The following is a 15,535-nucleotide window of genomic DNA, read 5'->3' as shown; positions in this document are numbered from 1 at the left end:
ACAGGGCCCTGAGCATATTGATAGAGAGACAGGGCCCTGAGCATATTGATATAGAGACAGGGCCCTGAGCATATTGATAGAGAGACAGGGCCCTGAGCATATTGATAGAGAGACAGGGCCCTGAGCATATTGATAGAGAGACAGGGCCCTGAGCATACTGATATAGAGACAGGGCCCTGAGCATATTGATAGAGACAGGGCCCTGAGCATATTGATAGAGACAGGGCCCTGAGCATATTGATAGAGGCAGGGCCCTGAGAGTTGCCGAGAGAGGGTAAGAATCGCTAAAAGAAGCCCTCTCTTGTTCTCTGTTTCTTTGTTGGTTTCCATGGATTTACTTTCACTTCCTTGTTGTTTTCCCTCATGACTTTTCGCTCTGTCGGTGCTCTTGAAACATTTCTGCTGGTTTTAGAGGATTCATTTTGCTAATCCATGGTGTTTGTACAGAAGTGCCTCCTGGCCATTGAAGCAGGCTTCTCCGAGTCCTGTACAGTTCTCCAGTCCACTGGGATTCTATCCTTCAAGCCAAAAACATTTCATCTTGGAAGGGTTAAGGATATTTGAAATACAAAAATAGGAGTTGAAGGAGTTGAAGACAACTTTACAGGGTCCAGGTCCTTTGACTGAGAATCTAACTCCAGATACACCATGAACGGGCACCTTTTACAACAGGCACCAATCCCGCACTAAGTCTCGTTCACCCCTGTGCTCCCTGACCTACAACGGCTCCCGGTCCCACAACACCTCGAAGATAAAATTCTCATCCTTGTGTTCAAATCCCTCCGTGGCAGGAGTGCTCCCCAGCCCCACAAGGAATCCTTGGCCCTCCTCTGCCCTGGGCTTCTCTTCCCCTACCCGTAAATCAATCGCCCTCCCCCTCGTCACTGAACTTGCTGGGGACCATATCCTCGGGTCCCTGGCGGCAGCCTGATACTGCGCCAGTTTCCTGCTCCCGTCTGCCAGCCGTCGTGTCGTTGCCACCAGCATCGTGCAGGGAGTCCGATTAAAATCATCAGGTGATGAAGCCCAGGGGTTAAAATGGCAGCGGCCTCTTGCAGTCACCCGCCCCACGCCCCCGGTCCCAACCCCCGTCCCACCATACCCCACCGCACCCAGTCCTGCGCCAAGCTTGTGGCTCGGCCCGCCCGTACACTCCTGCCCCAAGTTAAAATCGGGGCAATAAATTGATGTGATTATCCATCACTGTACTGGGCTACCAACGGCCCCTTACCCCACTGGACTCATTGCAATGTTGCTGCTATGGATCATTTTACATGAAGATTTTCCCACAGTTTCACCATTTGTACAAAAATTGACAGATAACACACGCTTTGCCTGTACCCTTGTTAAGTGTTACAGAAACATACCTTTAAGATCACTGTATATGGACTGATCCGGTCGCTGTAATGCCTAACAGAAAACAGAGAAATGATAGGAACAGCCATCGTGTAACACGTGCACAATGAAGGGTCAGTTGGAACCTTTGAACGTTCTTAAATTGGAGTTTCTTACCATGTACGTGGCATTTGAATCTGCCGGACGATCTCCAGAGTTCTGCAACAAATTACAAATGGATAGTTACCCTGTCCAATATATTGCTGGTGTTGGTTTAAGAATCCTCTGGGACAACTGCGTCGACTGACGTTACTTCAGTCATCCACACATTTTGCTTAAATCGATAACCAAAAGAAGTCAGATCAAATCAGTCTTGTAAAGTGAGTGCAGAGAAGCATGAAATAAAGGATATCCCCAACTGGAACAAGATGCAGCACAGCCACTGAGAACACGTCAAAAAGAAACCGTCAGATGAAAATACCACAGTTCTGGGGCCTGCATAAAAACAGTCAGCAGAGGGAGCAGAGTGTAGTCTGAGAGCAGATTTCCTTTTCCCAGTCTTTGAGGTTCACAACTTGGACACACACTCAGACCACGACAGGACAAGTGGATAAAGAGATTGGAAATATGTCAGAGCCATGGATGTGAAAGATTAGACCACAAAACTAGGCACATTTCGGTAGGAAGAACGAGGAGAGGCAATATAAACTAGAGGGCACAATTCTAAAAGGGGAACAGGAACAGAGTGACCTGGGGGTATATGTACACAAATCATTGAAGGTAGTAGGGCAGGTTGGGAAACCGGTTAAAAAAGCATACGGGATCCTGGGCTTTATAAATAGAGGCAAAGAGTATAAAAGTGAGGAAGTCATGATGAACCTTTATAAAACACTGGCTCGGCCACAACTGGAGTATTGTGTCCAGTTCTGGGTACCGCACTTTAAAAAAGGTGTGAAGGCCTTAGAGAGGGTGCAGTAGAGATTTACGAGAATGATTCCAGGGATGAGGGACTTTAGTTAAATGGATAGACTGGAGAAGCTGGGATTGTTCTCCTTGGAACAGAAACGGTTGAGAGGAGATTTGATAGAGGTATTCAAAATCATGAAGGGTCTAGACAGAGTAGATAGATAGAAACTGTTCCCATTGGTGGAATGGTCAAGAACCAGAGGACATAATTTTAAGGTGATTGGTAAAAGACCAAAAGACACCTGAGGAAAAACTTTTTTTTACACAGCGAGTGGTTAGGATCTGGAATGCACTGCCCGAGGGGGTGGTGGAGGCAGATTCAATCATGGCCTTCAAAAGGGAACTGGATAAGAACTTGAAAGGAAAAAATTTGCAGGGGTATGGGGAAAGGGCGGGGGAGTGGGACCAGTTGGATTGCTCTTGCATAGAGCCAGCCTGGACTCGATGGGCCGAATGCCATCCTTCTGTCCTGTAACCTTCGTATGATTCTTTGTCACTTCATTATTCAAGTGAAGAAACTCTGACTATTTTCGATACATTGCGAGACACGGGGTTGGGTAGAGTGTTTGTAACAAGTATAACCAGCCTAAAAGAAGCCTTATAGTTTATTTTTCCCAAGACCAAAAAGTCTTGACCTTGTAATCTATAAGTTGAGGCCAGCGTGGCAACAACCTGGGAACAGCATGAACGGACACCATACAATGTCATGTCATGTAGGAGTCAATAATGGCAATGGAATTCAGATACCATAAGAGTGTTTATCAGCAAAGTTGCGAAGACAAGTTTTAAAGGATTCTGAAATGATTTTAAACAAATGCTCACATACCAATCAAGCAAATGTGGAGTCAGAAACACAGGCACAGCAAATAGAAAATGGGACTGCAGGTTACTCAGTGGGTTGTGAATCTTTGGAATTCTCTGCTCCAGAGGGCTGTGGATGCTCAGTCGTTGAGTATATTCAAGGCTGAAATAGATAGATTTTTGGTCTCTAGGGGAATCAAGGGATGTGGGGATCAGGCAGGAAATTGGAGTTGAGGTTGAAGATCAGCCATGGTCTTGTTGAATGGCGGAGCAGGCTTGAGAGGCCGTATGGCCTACTCCTGCTCCTATTTCTTATGTTCTAATGTTACCTGATTGAAACTTCAATTATCCCCAGAACAAGGCCAGATTTACTGCTGGTCCCATGCCTACAACTACATGCTATAATTACAGGGGTGAATACCACAAACCACTGTTTCTCCTGCCAAGGGTGCGTCTAGAACAGTTCTGGAAAAGCAACTGCTTTGCAAAAAATTGCAGATCCGAAGACACTGAATCAAACAAGCACACAGTCCGGCACCATGTAAACCCATCGGGTCTGATTACTCAGTTATTATAACATATACATAATCCTATTTGCCAACCATCAGTGTTTCACACAGGCAGTCAGTGTTTTGCGGCCCCAGTCAGTGTGTTAGTGCTTAATGCACCACAGTTCTGTTCCTCCCGAGTGCAGGTCGCTCTCTCCTCTCAGCACGGTCCCAGTGCTAATGGCCGGGATATCTGCCTCAGTGCAGGCAGGAATTCCCATTCTGGTGATGCAGGTCGTTAGTGCCATGAGACCACTGAAAAGAGAGCAGGATCTGTCCAGTGCATTAACTGCCAAACACAGGTAGGAGTGGGGGGAAGCAGGGGAGGGGGGAATAAATGGCATGGGGAACAAAATAGATAGCGAGGGGAGGGGAGGGAGGAAATGGAACATAAAAAATAGGAGCAGGAGTGGGCCATCCGGCCCCTCGAGCCTGCTCCGCCATTCAACAAGATCATGGCTGATCTTCTACCTCAATGCCATTTTCCTGCACTATCCCCATATCCCTTGATGCCTTTAATATCTAGAAATCTATCAATCTCTGTTTTGAATGTACTCAATGACTGAGCCTCCACAGCCCTCTGGGGTCGAGAATTGCAAAGATTCACCATCCTCTGAGTGAAGAAATTTCTCCTCATCTCTGTGCAAAATAGCCTATCCCTTATTCTGAGATTGTGACCTCAGATTCTAGACTCCCCACCCAGGGGAAACATCCTCCCTGCATCAACCCTGTGGATCACTGAAAGAATTTTGTATGTTTCAATGAGATGTCAAGGAGAAGACAGAATGAATGACAGTGGAAGAGGGAGAAAGAGAAGGGGTGATAGTTAGAGGGAGGCTGACAATGGATGGCAGCAGGAATTTGAGGAGGGAAATGGACAGCAGTTTGGGTGGGGGTAGTGGATGGCAGTGGGAAGGACCAGTAGCAGGAATGGATGGCAGAGGGAGGAAAAGGATGGCAGAATGGACGGCAGTGAAGGAGGGGAGAGTGGATAGGACTGAAAGATGGGATGGAGTGGATGGCAGTGGAAGATGGGATGGAGTGGATGGGAGTGAAAGATGGGATGGAGTGGATGGCAGTGGAAGATGGGATGGAGTGGATGGGAGTGAAAGATGGGATGGAGTGGATGGCAGTGGAAGATGGGATGGAGTGGATGGGAGTGAAAGATGGGATGGAGTGGATGGGAGTGGAAGATGGGATGGAGTGGATGGGAGTGGACGATGGGATGGAGTGGAAGGGAGTGGAAGATGGGATGGAGTGGATGGCAGCGGAAGATGGGATGGAGTGGATGGGAGTGAAAGTTCGGATGGAGTGGATGGGAGTGAAAGATGGGATGGAGTGGATGGGAGTGAAAGATGGGATGGAGTGGATGGGAGTGAAAGATGGGATGGAGTGGATGGGAGTGAAAGATGGGATGGAGTGGATGGGAGTGGAAGATGGGATGGAGTGGATGGGAGTGGACGATGGGATGGAGTGGATGGGAGTGGAAGAAGGGATGGAGTGGATGGGAGTGGACGATGGGATGGAGTGGATGGGAGTGGAAGATGGGATGGAGTGGATGGGAGTGAAAGATGGGATGGAGTGGATGGGAGTGAAAGTTCGGATGGAGTGGATGGGAGTGGAAGATGGGATGGAGTGGATGGGAGTGAAAGTTCGGATGGAGTGGATGGGAGTGGATGATGGGATGGAGTGGATGGGAGTGGAAGATGGGATGGAGTGGATGGGAGTGGAAGATGGGATGGAGTGGATGGGAGTGGAAGATGGGATGGAGTGGATGGGAGTGAAAGATGGGATGGAGTGGATGGGAGTGAAAGATGGGATGGAGTGGATGGGAGTGGAAGATGGGATGGAGTGGATGGGAGTGAAAGTTCGGATGGAGTGGATGGGAGTGGAAGATGGGATGGAGTGGATGGGAGTGAAAGTTCGGATGGAGTGGATGGGAGTGGAAGATGGGATGGAGTGGATGGGAGTGAAAGTTCGGATGGAGTGGATGGGAGTGGAAGATGGGATGGAGTGGATGGAGTGGAAGAAGGGATGGAGTGGATGGAGTGGATGGCAGTGGAAGGCGGAAGGCAGTGAAGTTTGAAGGGAATTCCAAAGAGCAGGGCCCATGCGACTGAAGGCTTTATTACCAATGGAGGAGCAATGGTTGGGAGGTGCACGACAGGCCAGAGTCAGAAGAATGAAGTGATGAGGTGCAGGATAATAGAGCTGGAGGAGATTGTAGAGGTAGGATTGGACGACGGCCCAGAAGGATTTAAAGAGAGGATAATTTCAAATGTAATGTTGTGGGGAATGGGAAATCAGCAGATTTGCTGACCAAAGATATTACAAACTACTGCCCACTAAACCCTCACTCAAATCGTTCAGACTTGGAGTCTATGCCTACATATCTCTTCATCCTCTGCCGGTGTGTGATGAGTATCTCTGCATCCAGGGACAGATTCATCAAAGTACATTTGTGCAATGCAAAGACATTTATCTTAATTGCAAATATTCAGATGGTCTACAGTGCCATCTGGGGAAAATAAGAGCTGGAAAATAACTGGATAAAATGGTGTAAAAAGAAGTCACAAACATACCATCAGATCAGTCCCACCACACAGATCCTTTCTCATTACAGAAAGCAACATCCTCGAAAACCAACTGAACTCACCCGTGTGTCTCTTGCACAAGAAATATTTTCATAATCTGCAGTTGTGTCCTGATCACCAGCTGTACCCGATGATGCTGTGAAGTAAATGATAAAATCTCACCAACATCAATTACAGTCATATTAATCATAATTTGCTGTCAATAATAACTTTTTATACATTACCAAAACAGGTTCTTTAACAATTAGTTGTGGCCTTTTATATTTTAGGAACTATATAAACAATCAAGTCAAACTGAATTATTTAGTTACACATACGGGATTGTTTTTTCCCAAAAAGTTTATATCTGATGAGTAAAATGCCTCCAGTAATGACAGTAACTCCCAGCACAGCCCCCAGAATGATCCAGACAAGGGTCGTCTTCACATCTCGATCCACTTGTGCTTCAGAAACTGTGAAAGGAAAACACATGTTTCAGGCCGAAGATCAGGGGAAGAAATCAGATTCTCTTCAGTCAGTGCAGTCTGAAATGGCGCCAATGGGAAAATAAAACCAGGGTGGAATTCAGATTGATCAGGAACCCGACATGGTGGGAACTTGGAGGGATAATGTTAGTTTAAACATAGAGCACTTTGATTTGTCTATAATGTGGGCTGTCAGTCTGTCCCAGGATCACACATTGACCATTTACTATGTTTTCTAGCTGTGTTGAAAACCGTTTGGCAAAAGGAAGTAGAAGTGTTGATAAAAGCAGCAGAGATCCTCGAATGGAGGGACAGTGATTACCAGAGGCCCAGTGGGGTCTCTTCTGTATCCTCTGCTGATCACACAAACCTTACACGGCCTGGAGGAGAGTACTTTGTATACAGTAGTGTAACATTTGCTGATATCGCCAATCGATGTGGCCATGTGACTTGTATAAAGGAGATAAACTAATTTTAAAAAGATGTGAGCAGATGAGTTGAGGAATGGTGAAGTAGATAAGTGTAAAGTTCTACATATTGGAACAGAAAATGTCAAACACATTCGTGAGCAAGTTGGAGAAGACGATGTCTTCAATGGAAAGATAATAGGCCGCGTTGCATAACGGGTGGTTAACCCGTCACCGTCCATTTTGGCAAAGTTAAATTTCACCCTTTATCTGTAAGATTTGGATAAATCCTCGGAGATTCCCAATGAACTCAACTCCATGCCAGGAGCAGAGTCTCACAGTTTACCTGATTACATGCAGTGCTGGGCACCCTCATCTTCAAAATCACATTGATTTTGGGACCTCAGTCTCTATATTATGAGGAAAGAGCGGCAGAGTTGAACTTGTTTTCATTGGCAAACGGAAGATTACAGGGGGGAAAGATTCCAGGGGGAAAAGATTCCAGGGGGAAAAGATTCCAGGGGAGTATTCTCCAGGTCTTCTCGTGCAAAAGATACATGATGTAGATATAAGCAGGTTGTTAGTCCAAGACTCTTGCCACAGAATTGAAAAATGAAGTTGTAAAATTAACAAGCAAGACTAGAGAGCGGACAGCAGTAGATTTATGGAACAAACTCCCAGCAGAATTTGATGCTGAACTGATTAACTCCTTCAAAAAAGGAGCTGGATAAATATTTGCTTGAGCGTGAGACTGGAGTTTACAGGAATAGGTATAGACTGAGATGGTGGGGGATGTTGTCCATGGAGGGCAGCCCACCAGGGTAGAATGGTGGAGATGTGAGGATGGATGGATAGATAGTTTTCAGTTTTTCCTGCTAACCTTTGGGGGGTGAAGGAGATGCAATGTGCTTTGCCTAACCTGTCCTGAACTCAGCTACATTTGCAGCTTCACACCATATTAATGGCACTAATGGTCTTGCAAAAGAAGGCACTTCACTTCTGCATGGATGCGATAGTTGGCACCCAGGCCCCACTCAGATCACCCACCTGAGCAGGACTGGGCATAAGGCTTATCACTGCTTCTTCTGCACTCCTCCAGATGGGTGCCCACCTGGTGCTTGGAAAGGCAAGGGAGAAGGGAGGTACCATTTAACATGTCTCAGGGGAATGTTTATTGAAACTTCTCCCAGAATCCAAAATTAATCATGTTTTGGCAATGATCTTAAATTTATGCCCTCTACTTATGACTAACCAACTAATCAAAATAGTTTGTCTCGATTTATTTAATCACAACCTTTCACAACCTTTATCAAATCTCCTCTTAACCTTTGTAATTTATCTGGCCAATCTACTATCTATGTCCTCCTGAAGGCCTCTTCATAGTTAATTATGATCCTTATTTTGGTGTCATCTGCAAATTTTCATATTGTGTCCCCTATCACCGAGTCCAGGTCATTTGTATATATTGAGAGCTGCAATGGCCCCAACACTGAGCCCTGGGAGACATCACTGTTTACATCCCCACAGTCTGAAAACCATCCACTAACCATTACTCTTGTTTTCTATCCTTTAACCAACTTCCTGTCCATGCTTCCACACCTCCTTTAATACCGCGTGCCTTAAAATTATCAACAAGCCTCCTTTGTGGCACCTTAGCAAATGCCTTTCGAAAAGCCATTTTCACAATATCTACACCTTTTCCTTTATCACTAGATTCTGTAATTTCCTGAAAGAACTCTATTAAATTTGTGTTGCGCATTTCGGGTCTGTTTTTGGTCGGTGGGCTACTTCCTGAATCTGGGACCATCTCGACGTAATGAGTTCTGGGATGAGTTTGCTCCCTTGCGAGCAAAATGTGACTTAATATCTTCCTTTTAATATAAATTACATTTGACTCCTCCTGTGTTCAGTTGGCCAAAAATACTGAAACATGACAATTTGGTCACTTAAAAAAAAAGATTTTGTGGGCCAGGAGGAGCTCTCCCACCCCCATCCTCCATTACCGCCCCTCCCATCCCGCTCCCTCCTCCACCCCTCCTCCCCCCAACACCCCATCTCCACCCCCCCAAACCCTGCCTCCCCCACAAACCCGCCCTACCACAAACCCCCTCCCCTACACCCCTCCTCCCCTACCCTCCCTCCTCCCCCACAACCCGCCTTCACCCCCTCCCCCCACCCCGACAGGCCCTTACTGCCAGATTGATGCAAAACGCGGCCTATTTTCACTGCATCAAACGGGCAAGCTGCAGCGGAGAGCCTGATACCAACCACAGATCGTCGGGAAAATGAGGCCCAAATTTGAAATGGTTGGGCCCCTGAACCATGGCCTCACGTTTGTAGGCAGCAGTGGCACATTCACAATGGTCAGAATGTAACTGTTACTGGTGACATTCCTGGATGGCTGAAAACGGTCAGGGAAACCTTGGGATCTGGTAATGGTGCCATTTACATGGGCTGTGGGAGGAGATTAAATGGGTGGGTAGAGTCCATGATAGGGGAGAGTGCACATGGGCTGTGGGAGGAGAGTAAATGGGTGGGTAGAGTCCATGATAGGGGAGAGTGCACATGGATTGCGGGAGGAGATTAAGTGGGTGGGTACTGCAATGTCGGAGGGTCAGTACTGAGGGAGTGCTGCACTGTAGGAGGGTCAGTATTGAGGGAAACCTGCACTGTCGGAGGGTCAGTATTGAGGGAAACCTGCACTGTCGGAGGATCAGTACTCAGGGAGTGCTGCATTGTCACAGGTCGGTGGAGTCTGGATGGGAGCAGTCCAGCTCATTGAACAGAGAAAAGGGGCCATTTTCAAGGACCTTGTGAGTGTATTTTCATTGTCTGAGTATTCTGTGTAAAGTCGGTTGCCGGTTTCATTCATGGCATTACCTTCCATTAACAGGATAACATAGCAGCACCACTTAATCAGGACAGCCTCACCTAATCCAGATCAGACCCTCTTAATACAGAACAGCCCCTCTTAATACAGAACAGCCCCTCTTAATACAGAACAGCCCCTCTTAATACAGAACAGCCCCTCTTCATCCAGAACAGCCCCTCCTAACCCAGAACAGCCCCTCTTAACCCAGAACAGCCCCTCTGAATCCACAAGAGCACCTTTTAATGATCAATTACCAAAATATTTTCCTCATTGTCCTCTACCATTCACAAGCTTCTGCTAATTCAGACTGTGCAGCCCGAGTCCTCTCCCACACAGAGTCCCATAAACTCGTCAACCCCCAGTCTCACTACTGGCTCATCTTGCCTTCCATTTGAACATCTTTCTCCTCATTAAATCCCTCCACAGGCTCAGCCCACCCACGTTTAGAATTCCTTTTCACTCACGTATCATAGTCCGCACTCTCTCCTTGGCTCCTAAAACAAATGTCTTCTATCATATCTTTGGTCCTCCCACCAAATTCCGTCACTTCCTGCTCGAAACCCAACTCCAACTCTGCCCCCCAACCCTCCGACTTTATAGAAATCTGAGGTCATAGAGTCATAGAGTTATACAGCACGGATAGAGGCCCTTCGGCCCATCGTGTCCGCGCCGGCCATCAAGCCCTGTCTACTCTAATCCCATATTCCAGCATTTGGTCCGTGTTCAACTTTATCTCACAAGGGTATATAAGATATTTAAAGGGACAGAGAAAGTAAACTGAACCAATACTTTCAGATATATCACAGCAGGACAGAGAGGGCACGGGATGCTGGGTACCCACATTTCCTCCAAACAGTAACGGTGAAACAAAGTCCAGATTCTCATTTTATATCACCGCTTTTTGTAAGGTCCATTTTTTGAAAAGTCTGAGCTCTTTTGGTATTTTATATCCTTTTCACTTTTATATAACTTTAGAACAGAACATGGCATATTCTAACTGCATATATAGTAATTTAAACTAATATATTGTAAATTGTACTTACTGGTTATATTGAGCTGGGTTCCATTCCCACTGATATCTCCCCACACTTTACAGTAATAGACGGCAGTGTCACTGGGCTGCACGTTTGTGATTGTCAGAATGAAGCTGTTATTGGCGATGTCTCTGGAAGGCTGGAAACGGTCAGTGAACCCTGGGCCCCCTCGTGTGTTGTTCATTACATCGTGTGTTAAAACCCACTCCATATCTTGCCCTGGTAGTTGCCGGTACCAGTGGACATCGGTGTCTCTCACTGTGGCCTTCTGTATGGTGCACTGTAACCGGGCTGTCTGACCCTCTGTGACACGTTCCAGGCTCGGAGACTGGATAATAACGGGAGCACCTGCACATTTTAAGGAAAAAACATAAGCAATCTGAAGGATCAGCATAGGAAGCACGGGATAGGGTTTAACAAGAGAGAACAGATGACCATACTGAAGCACTGGGGTTAGTTTATTACTGATTCAGACAAAACAATATCTGCACTGCACCCCCCCTCCTCCCCATGCCTGAATTCCTGGACCATAGATCTCTTTAAAGGTGGGACTGCAGATCAGTCATGATCTTATCAAATGGTGGAGCAGGCACGAGAGGCTGAATGGCCTACTCCTGTTCCTCTGTTCCTAGAAAAGATCAGGAAGAAAACAGATGGTCTTTACACAAAGGAGCACTGAATAACGTAGAACAAACGAGTGACTGTACCTAGGCCTTTCCTGCTTTAATACACTGAGGGAGATCCTCTACCTCATCATAGACCTGGGGTTGTACCTTGGCCTTTCCTCGTGGTAAGACTCAGAATCATACTGGGTGAGATCAGCTGACTCAGAGACCAAGAATTGTACTTAGCCCTTAGTGGGGCTCAGTACCACAGCAAGAAATGCATTTACCCAGTCAGCCATCAGGGACCTTATTTCTTGCGTATCTCAAATTAAAAGTTTCTAATATAGACTAGGAGCTTCCCTGGCAAAGATGACAAAAGAATTAGTAACAAGAAAGGGCATTTAGCCAAACCCAGCTCGTCCCAATACACAGTTCCTGTGTTAAGATCCAATCCAATAGTCTGTGCTTTTTATTTGAATATCCAGAAACACCGTTCATTATTGTTACTGTGAGTGTGAGCTAACATTTACTTACTGGTTACATTCAGCCGAGTTCCTGCTTCAGGGTAAGCTCCCCTCACACCGCAGGTATAGAGAGCGGTGTCACTGGGCTGCACGTCTCTGATGGTCAGAAGGTATATGTTCCTGGCGACTTCTCTGGAAGGCCAAAATCGATGAGGGAAACCTCTTTTCCAAATAGGGGTGGGTTGTAAACTTATCACCCATGTGGACTCTGTCCCAGGCCTCTGCTGGTACCAGTATACATTGGTTGTACTCACACAGGCATCATACATGGCACACCACAGCTGCACAGTCAGCCCCTTCACCACAGTAATAACTGGGGGTGATTGAATAAGGATCGGGTTATTCATTGCCCCTAGAAAGGTAAACATTTACAGCATGAAATCACGGAACAAAAACAACAAATGGTAAGGCCGCAACTTAACAACTTTTACGATCTCTCTCCGTTTCAGATTAGAAGCCTTGAATATTCACGGGATTCTCCCCGATTCTGCTGCCACAACACAGGCGAGAAATCGGGGGAAATGACCGTTTGTTTTAGCCGCTAACATCGCTCCCCCGCGGGATTCTGCCGACGTCCCACCAGAGAATCCCCGCGGAAATTCCAGGCGACAGATTAGAAAGGGACGAACATCTCTTTAGTTGCAGCTATGATTCATAATCTTTATTCAGGAGCGGCTGCTGCTACCCTGGGGGATGGAAAATAAAAAGTCGCAAATTAACACAGTGGAATGTCACCCCGACACGACTGTCCGATGGTATAACGTTTACAGATTTCTGTGGCTGAAGGCAGCCCGTCCCAGTGATAACACTTCACCTGTAGAATGTTGCGTGCCAGTGCTGAGAGCGATAGGATGGGCTCCATTTTGACTTTGGCCGACCGCCCGTTCTGGCAGTGAACAGTTCATTGATGGCATTGGGTGCAATTTGCTGCACTCCTCCTTCTGCAGAGACCCCTGCTCGATGTGAAAGCGTGGTCTAACTGGGCGATTAATAGTGACGGACAGGAGTATCCTGTCTTTACACATGGAAAGTGTCAGGAGCTGCCTGTCTCCATGTCTAGCGTCACATGATCTCAGCGCTCTCTGCTTTTCACAAAGTGCGCACTGTCCGTAAGATATTACCAAACAAGGACTTTGGGGGCAAAGGTCGGAATGAAAATTGGCTGCCTGACCAAACGACAATCCGACAGCTCATGGTCACTTTTACTGATACCAGATTTTTAAACTGAATTCAAATTCTCAAACTGCCCATGGTGGGATTTGAATTCACGTTCTCTGGATTATTAGTCCAGTAACAAAGCAATAACTACTTGCATTTATACAGTGCCTTTAACGTAGTAAAATGCCCCAGGCACTTCCCAGCAGCGTTATCAAACAAAATTTGTCAAGAGCCACAAAACGAGATATTAGGACAGGTTTGGTCAAAGAAGTAAGTTTTAAGAAGTATCTTAAAGGGGGAGAGAGAGGCGGAGAGGTTGAGGGAGGGAAATCCAGGGCTTAGGGGCCCAGACTGCTGAAGGCACGGCCGCCAATGGTGGAGTGATGAAAATGGTGGATGCGCAAGAGGCCAGAATTGGAGGAGCGCAGAGATCTCGGAAGGTTGTCGGAGATTACAGAGATAGGGAGGGGCGAAGCCACGGAGAGATTTGAAAACAAGGATAAAAATTTTTAAATCGAGGCGTTCCTGGATCAGGAGCCAATGTAGGTCAGCGAGCACAAAGATGATGGGTGAACGGGACTTGGTGCAGATTACGATACTGGCAGCAGAGTTTGGTTGAGCTCAAAGTAACCACCACATTACCATCTACTCTCACTGTACACGCTCTCTCTGTACACACGCTCTCTGTACACGCTGTCTCTGCCCATCGTCTCTCTCTCTGTCCACAGTCCCTCTCTCTGTCCACAGTCTCTCTCTCCGCCCACATTCCCTCGCTCTGCCCACAGTCTCACTCTCTCTGCCCACAGACCCTCTCTCTCTGCCCAGTCTCTTTCCTTCCACAGTCTCTCTCTTTCTGCCCACAGTCTCTCTCTCTCATCCCAGTCTCTCTCTCTCTGCCCAGTCTCTTTCCTTCCACAGTCTCACTCTCTCTGCCCACAGTCTCTCTCTCTCTGCCCAGTCTCTTTCATTCCACAGTCCCTTTCTCTGTCTGCACTCCAATTTCACTTCTCCTTTTCCCCTTTTCCTCCTGTCCATCCCTGAATCTGGTAATTCCTGAATCTGGGGTACAGTCCCACGGGTATCTGGGATCTGGTAACTCAGGCTGGGGAACGATATCAGGGTGCTGGCTTACTTCCAGTACCTTGACCAAGTGGCCATTGTTCACGGGTGAGCTGAGCCAGTGTGTGTGCATTGCTGCACCATCTGACTGTGAGATTTAACACAGCCAAGCCCCAAATCTGCCCTCACTCCGTGTCCACGTAAGTGGACAGCGATCGGGAACAGGGCCTCCGGCTGATTTTTCTTTCCCACCATAGCCCAGGACTGCTAAAGCCAACTCTTAGAGCCCCCACCCACCCCCGTCAAGCCTAGCCACAGACCAAAGCTTGGCCCTGGGCCCTTTCCGAACTGTCCATATCTCAGTAACATGCCACATGTTACAGTAGTGCATTTCCCCACTATTTCCCTACCAGTGTACTCACCAGCAACAAAGCAGAAGATCAGAGTGACTGAAACGGGTGCTCTGAGAATCATTTTGATTCCAAATGCTTTGGTGAGTGATTTGTAATTGGATAAAGAATGTGGCAGAGTTAACTGAACCTTTCTCAATTTCCCTGTTCCTTTGTTTAGAATCCTTATTTGGTACTGAATGAGGAAGTAACAACGCAATGGCTTTCCCCGGTTGAACCCAGCACGCTACCCGCAGATTTATTTATCAACCCAAGAAGCAGCGTAATTGGAACTGATGATGTTTAAGTACAAAACAAAATCTTTATGTAAACAGCTTGGAATCAGCGGAGGAGAATGAGCCTGAACCCTTTCCCTCTCAACACAGAGAAGGAAAAGATCTGTAACGACTTATAGAATAATACAATCATAGAAAGGTTACAGCATGAAAAGAGGCCATTTGGCCCATCAAGTCCGTGCCGGCTCTATGCAAGAGCAATCCAGCTAGTCCCACTCCCCCGCCCTTTCCCCGTAGCCCTGCAAATTTTGTTTTGTTTCAAGTACTTATCCAGTTCCCTTTTGAAGACCATGATTGAATCTGCCTCCACCACCCCCTCGGGCAGTGCATTCCAGATCATAACCACTCGCTGGGTAAAAAAGTTTTCCTCAAGTCACCTTTGGTTCTTTTGCCAATCACCTTAAATCTATGTCCTCTGGTTCTTGACCCTTCCACCAATGGGAAGAGTTTATTTCTATCTACCCTGTCTCGACCCTTCATGAT

General features: G+C 46.8%; 1 protein-coding gene across 3 annotated transcripts in view; it reads right to left on the bottom strand.

The window, feature by feature from the left end:
* LOC137324335 (uncharacterized) overlaps positions 1-14,870 on the bottom strand; it is an 85,551-nt gene extending 70,681 nt beyond the window's left edge. The window contains exons 1-7 of one of the 3 annotated variants that reach the window (XM_067988498.1): positions 14,790-14,870; positions 12,161-12,502; positions 11,031-11,369; positions 6,562-6,696; positions 6,307-6,380; positions 1,513-1,554; positions 1,368-1,410 (exon numbers count right to left, since the gene is read on the bottom strand). In XM_067988498.1, the coding sequence (XP_067844599.1) occupies positions 1,368-1,410; positions 1,513-1,554; positions 6,307-6,380; positions 6,562-6,696; positions 11,031-11,369; positions 12,161-12,502; positions 14,790-14,841 (1,027 nt within the window). In that variant the 5' untranslated portion in view covers positions 14,842-14,870. Of the gene's footprint in view, positions 1-1,367; positions 1,411-1,512; positions 1,555-6,306; positions 6,381-6,561; positions 6,697-11,030; positions 11,370-12,160; positions 12,503-12,964; positions 13,198-14,789 lie in introns of those variants that run through there. The other 2 variants (XM_067988496.1, XM_067988497.1) reach the window with 2 other exon arrangements.
* Positions 14,871-15,535: the final 665 nt, after the last annotated feature.

Source organism: Heptranchias perlo, chromosome 8, assembly GCF_035084215.1.
Source record: "Heptranchias perlo isolate sHepPer1 chromosome 8, sHepPer1.hap1, whole genome shotgun sequence".
Classification (NCBI taxonomy): domain Eukaryota; kingdom Metazoa; phylum Chordata; class Chondrichthyes; order Hexanchiformes; family Hexanchidae; genus Heptranchias; species Heptranchias perlo.
The sequence above is the reverse complement of the archived record's forward strand: the minus strand, read 5'-3'. Positions and strand labels throughout refer to the sequence as shown.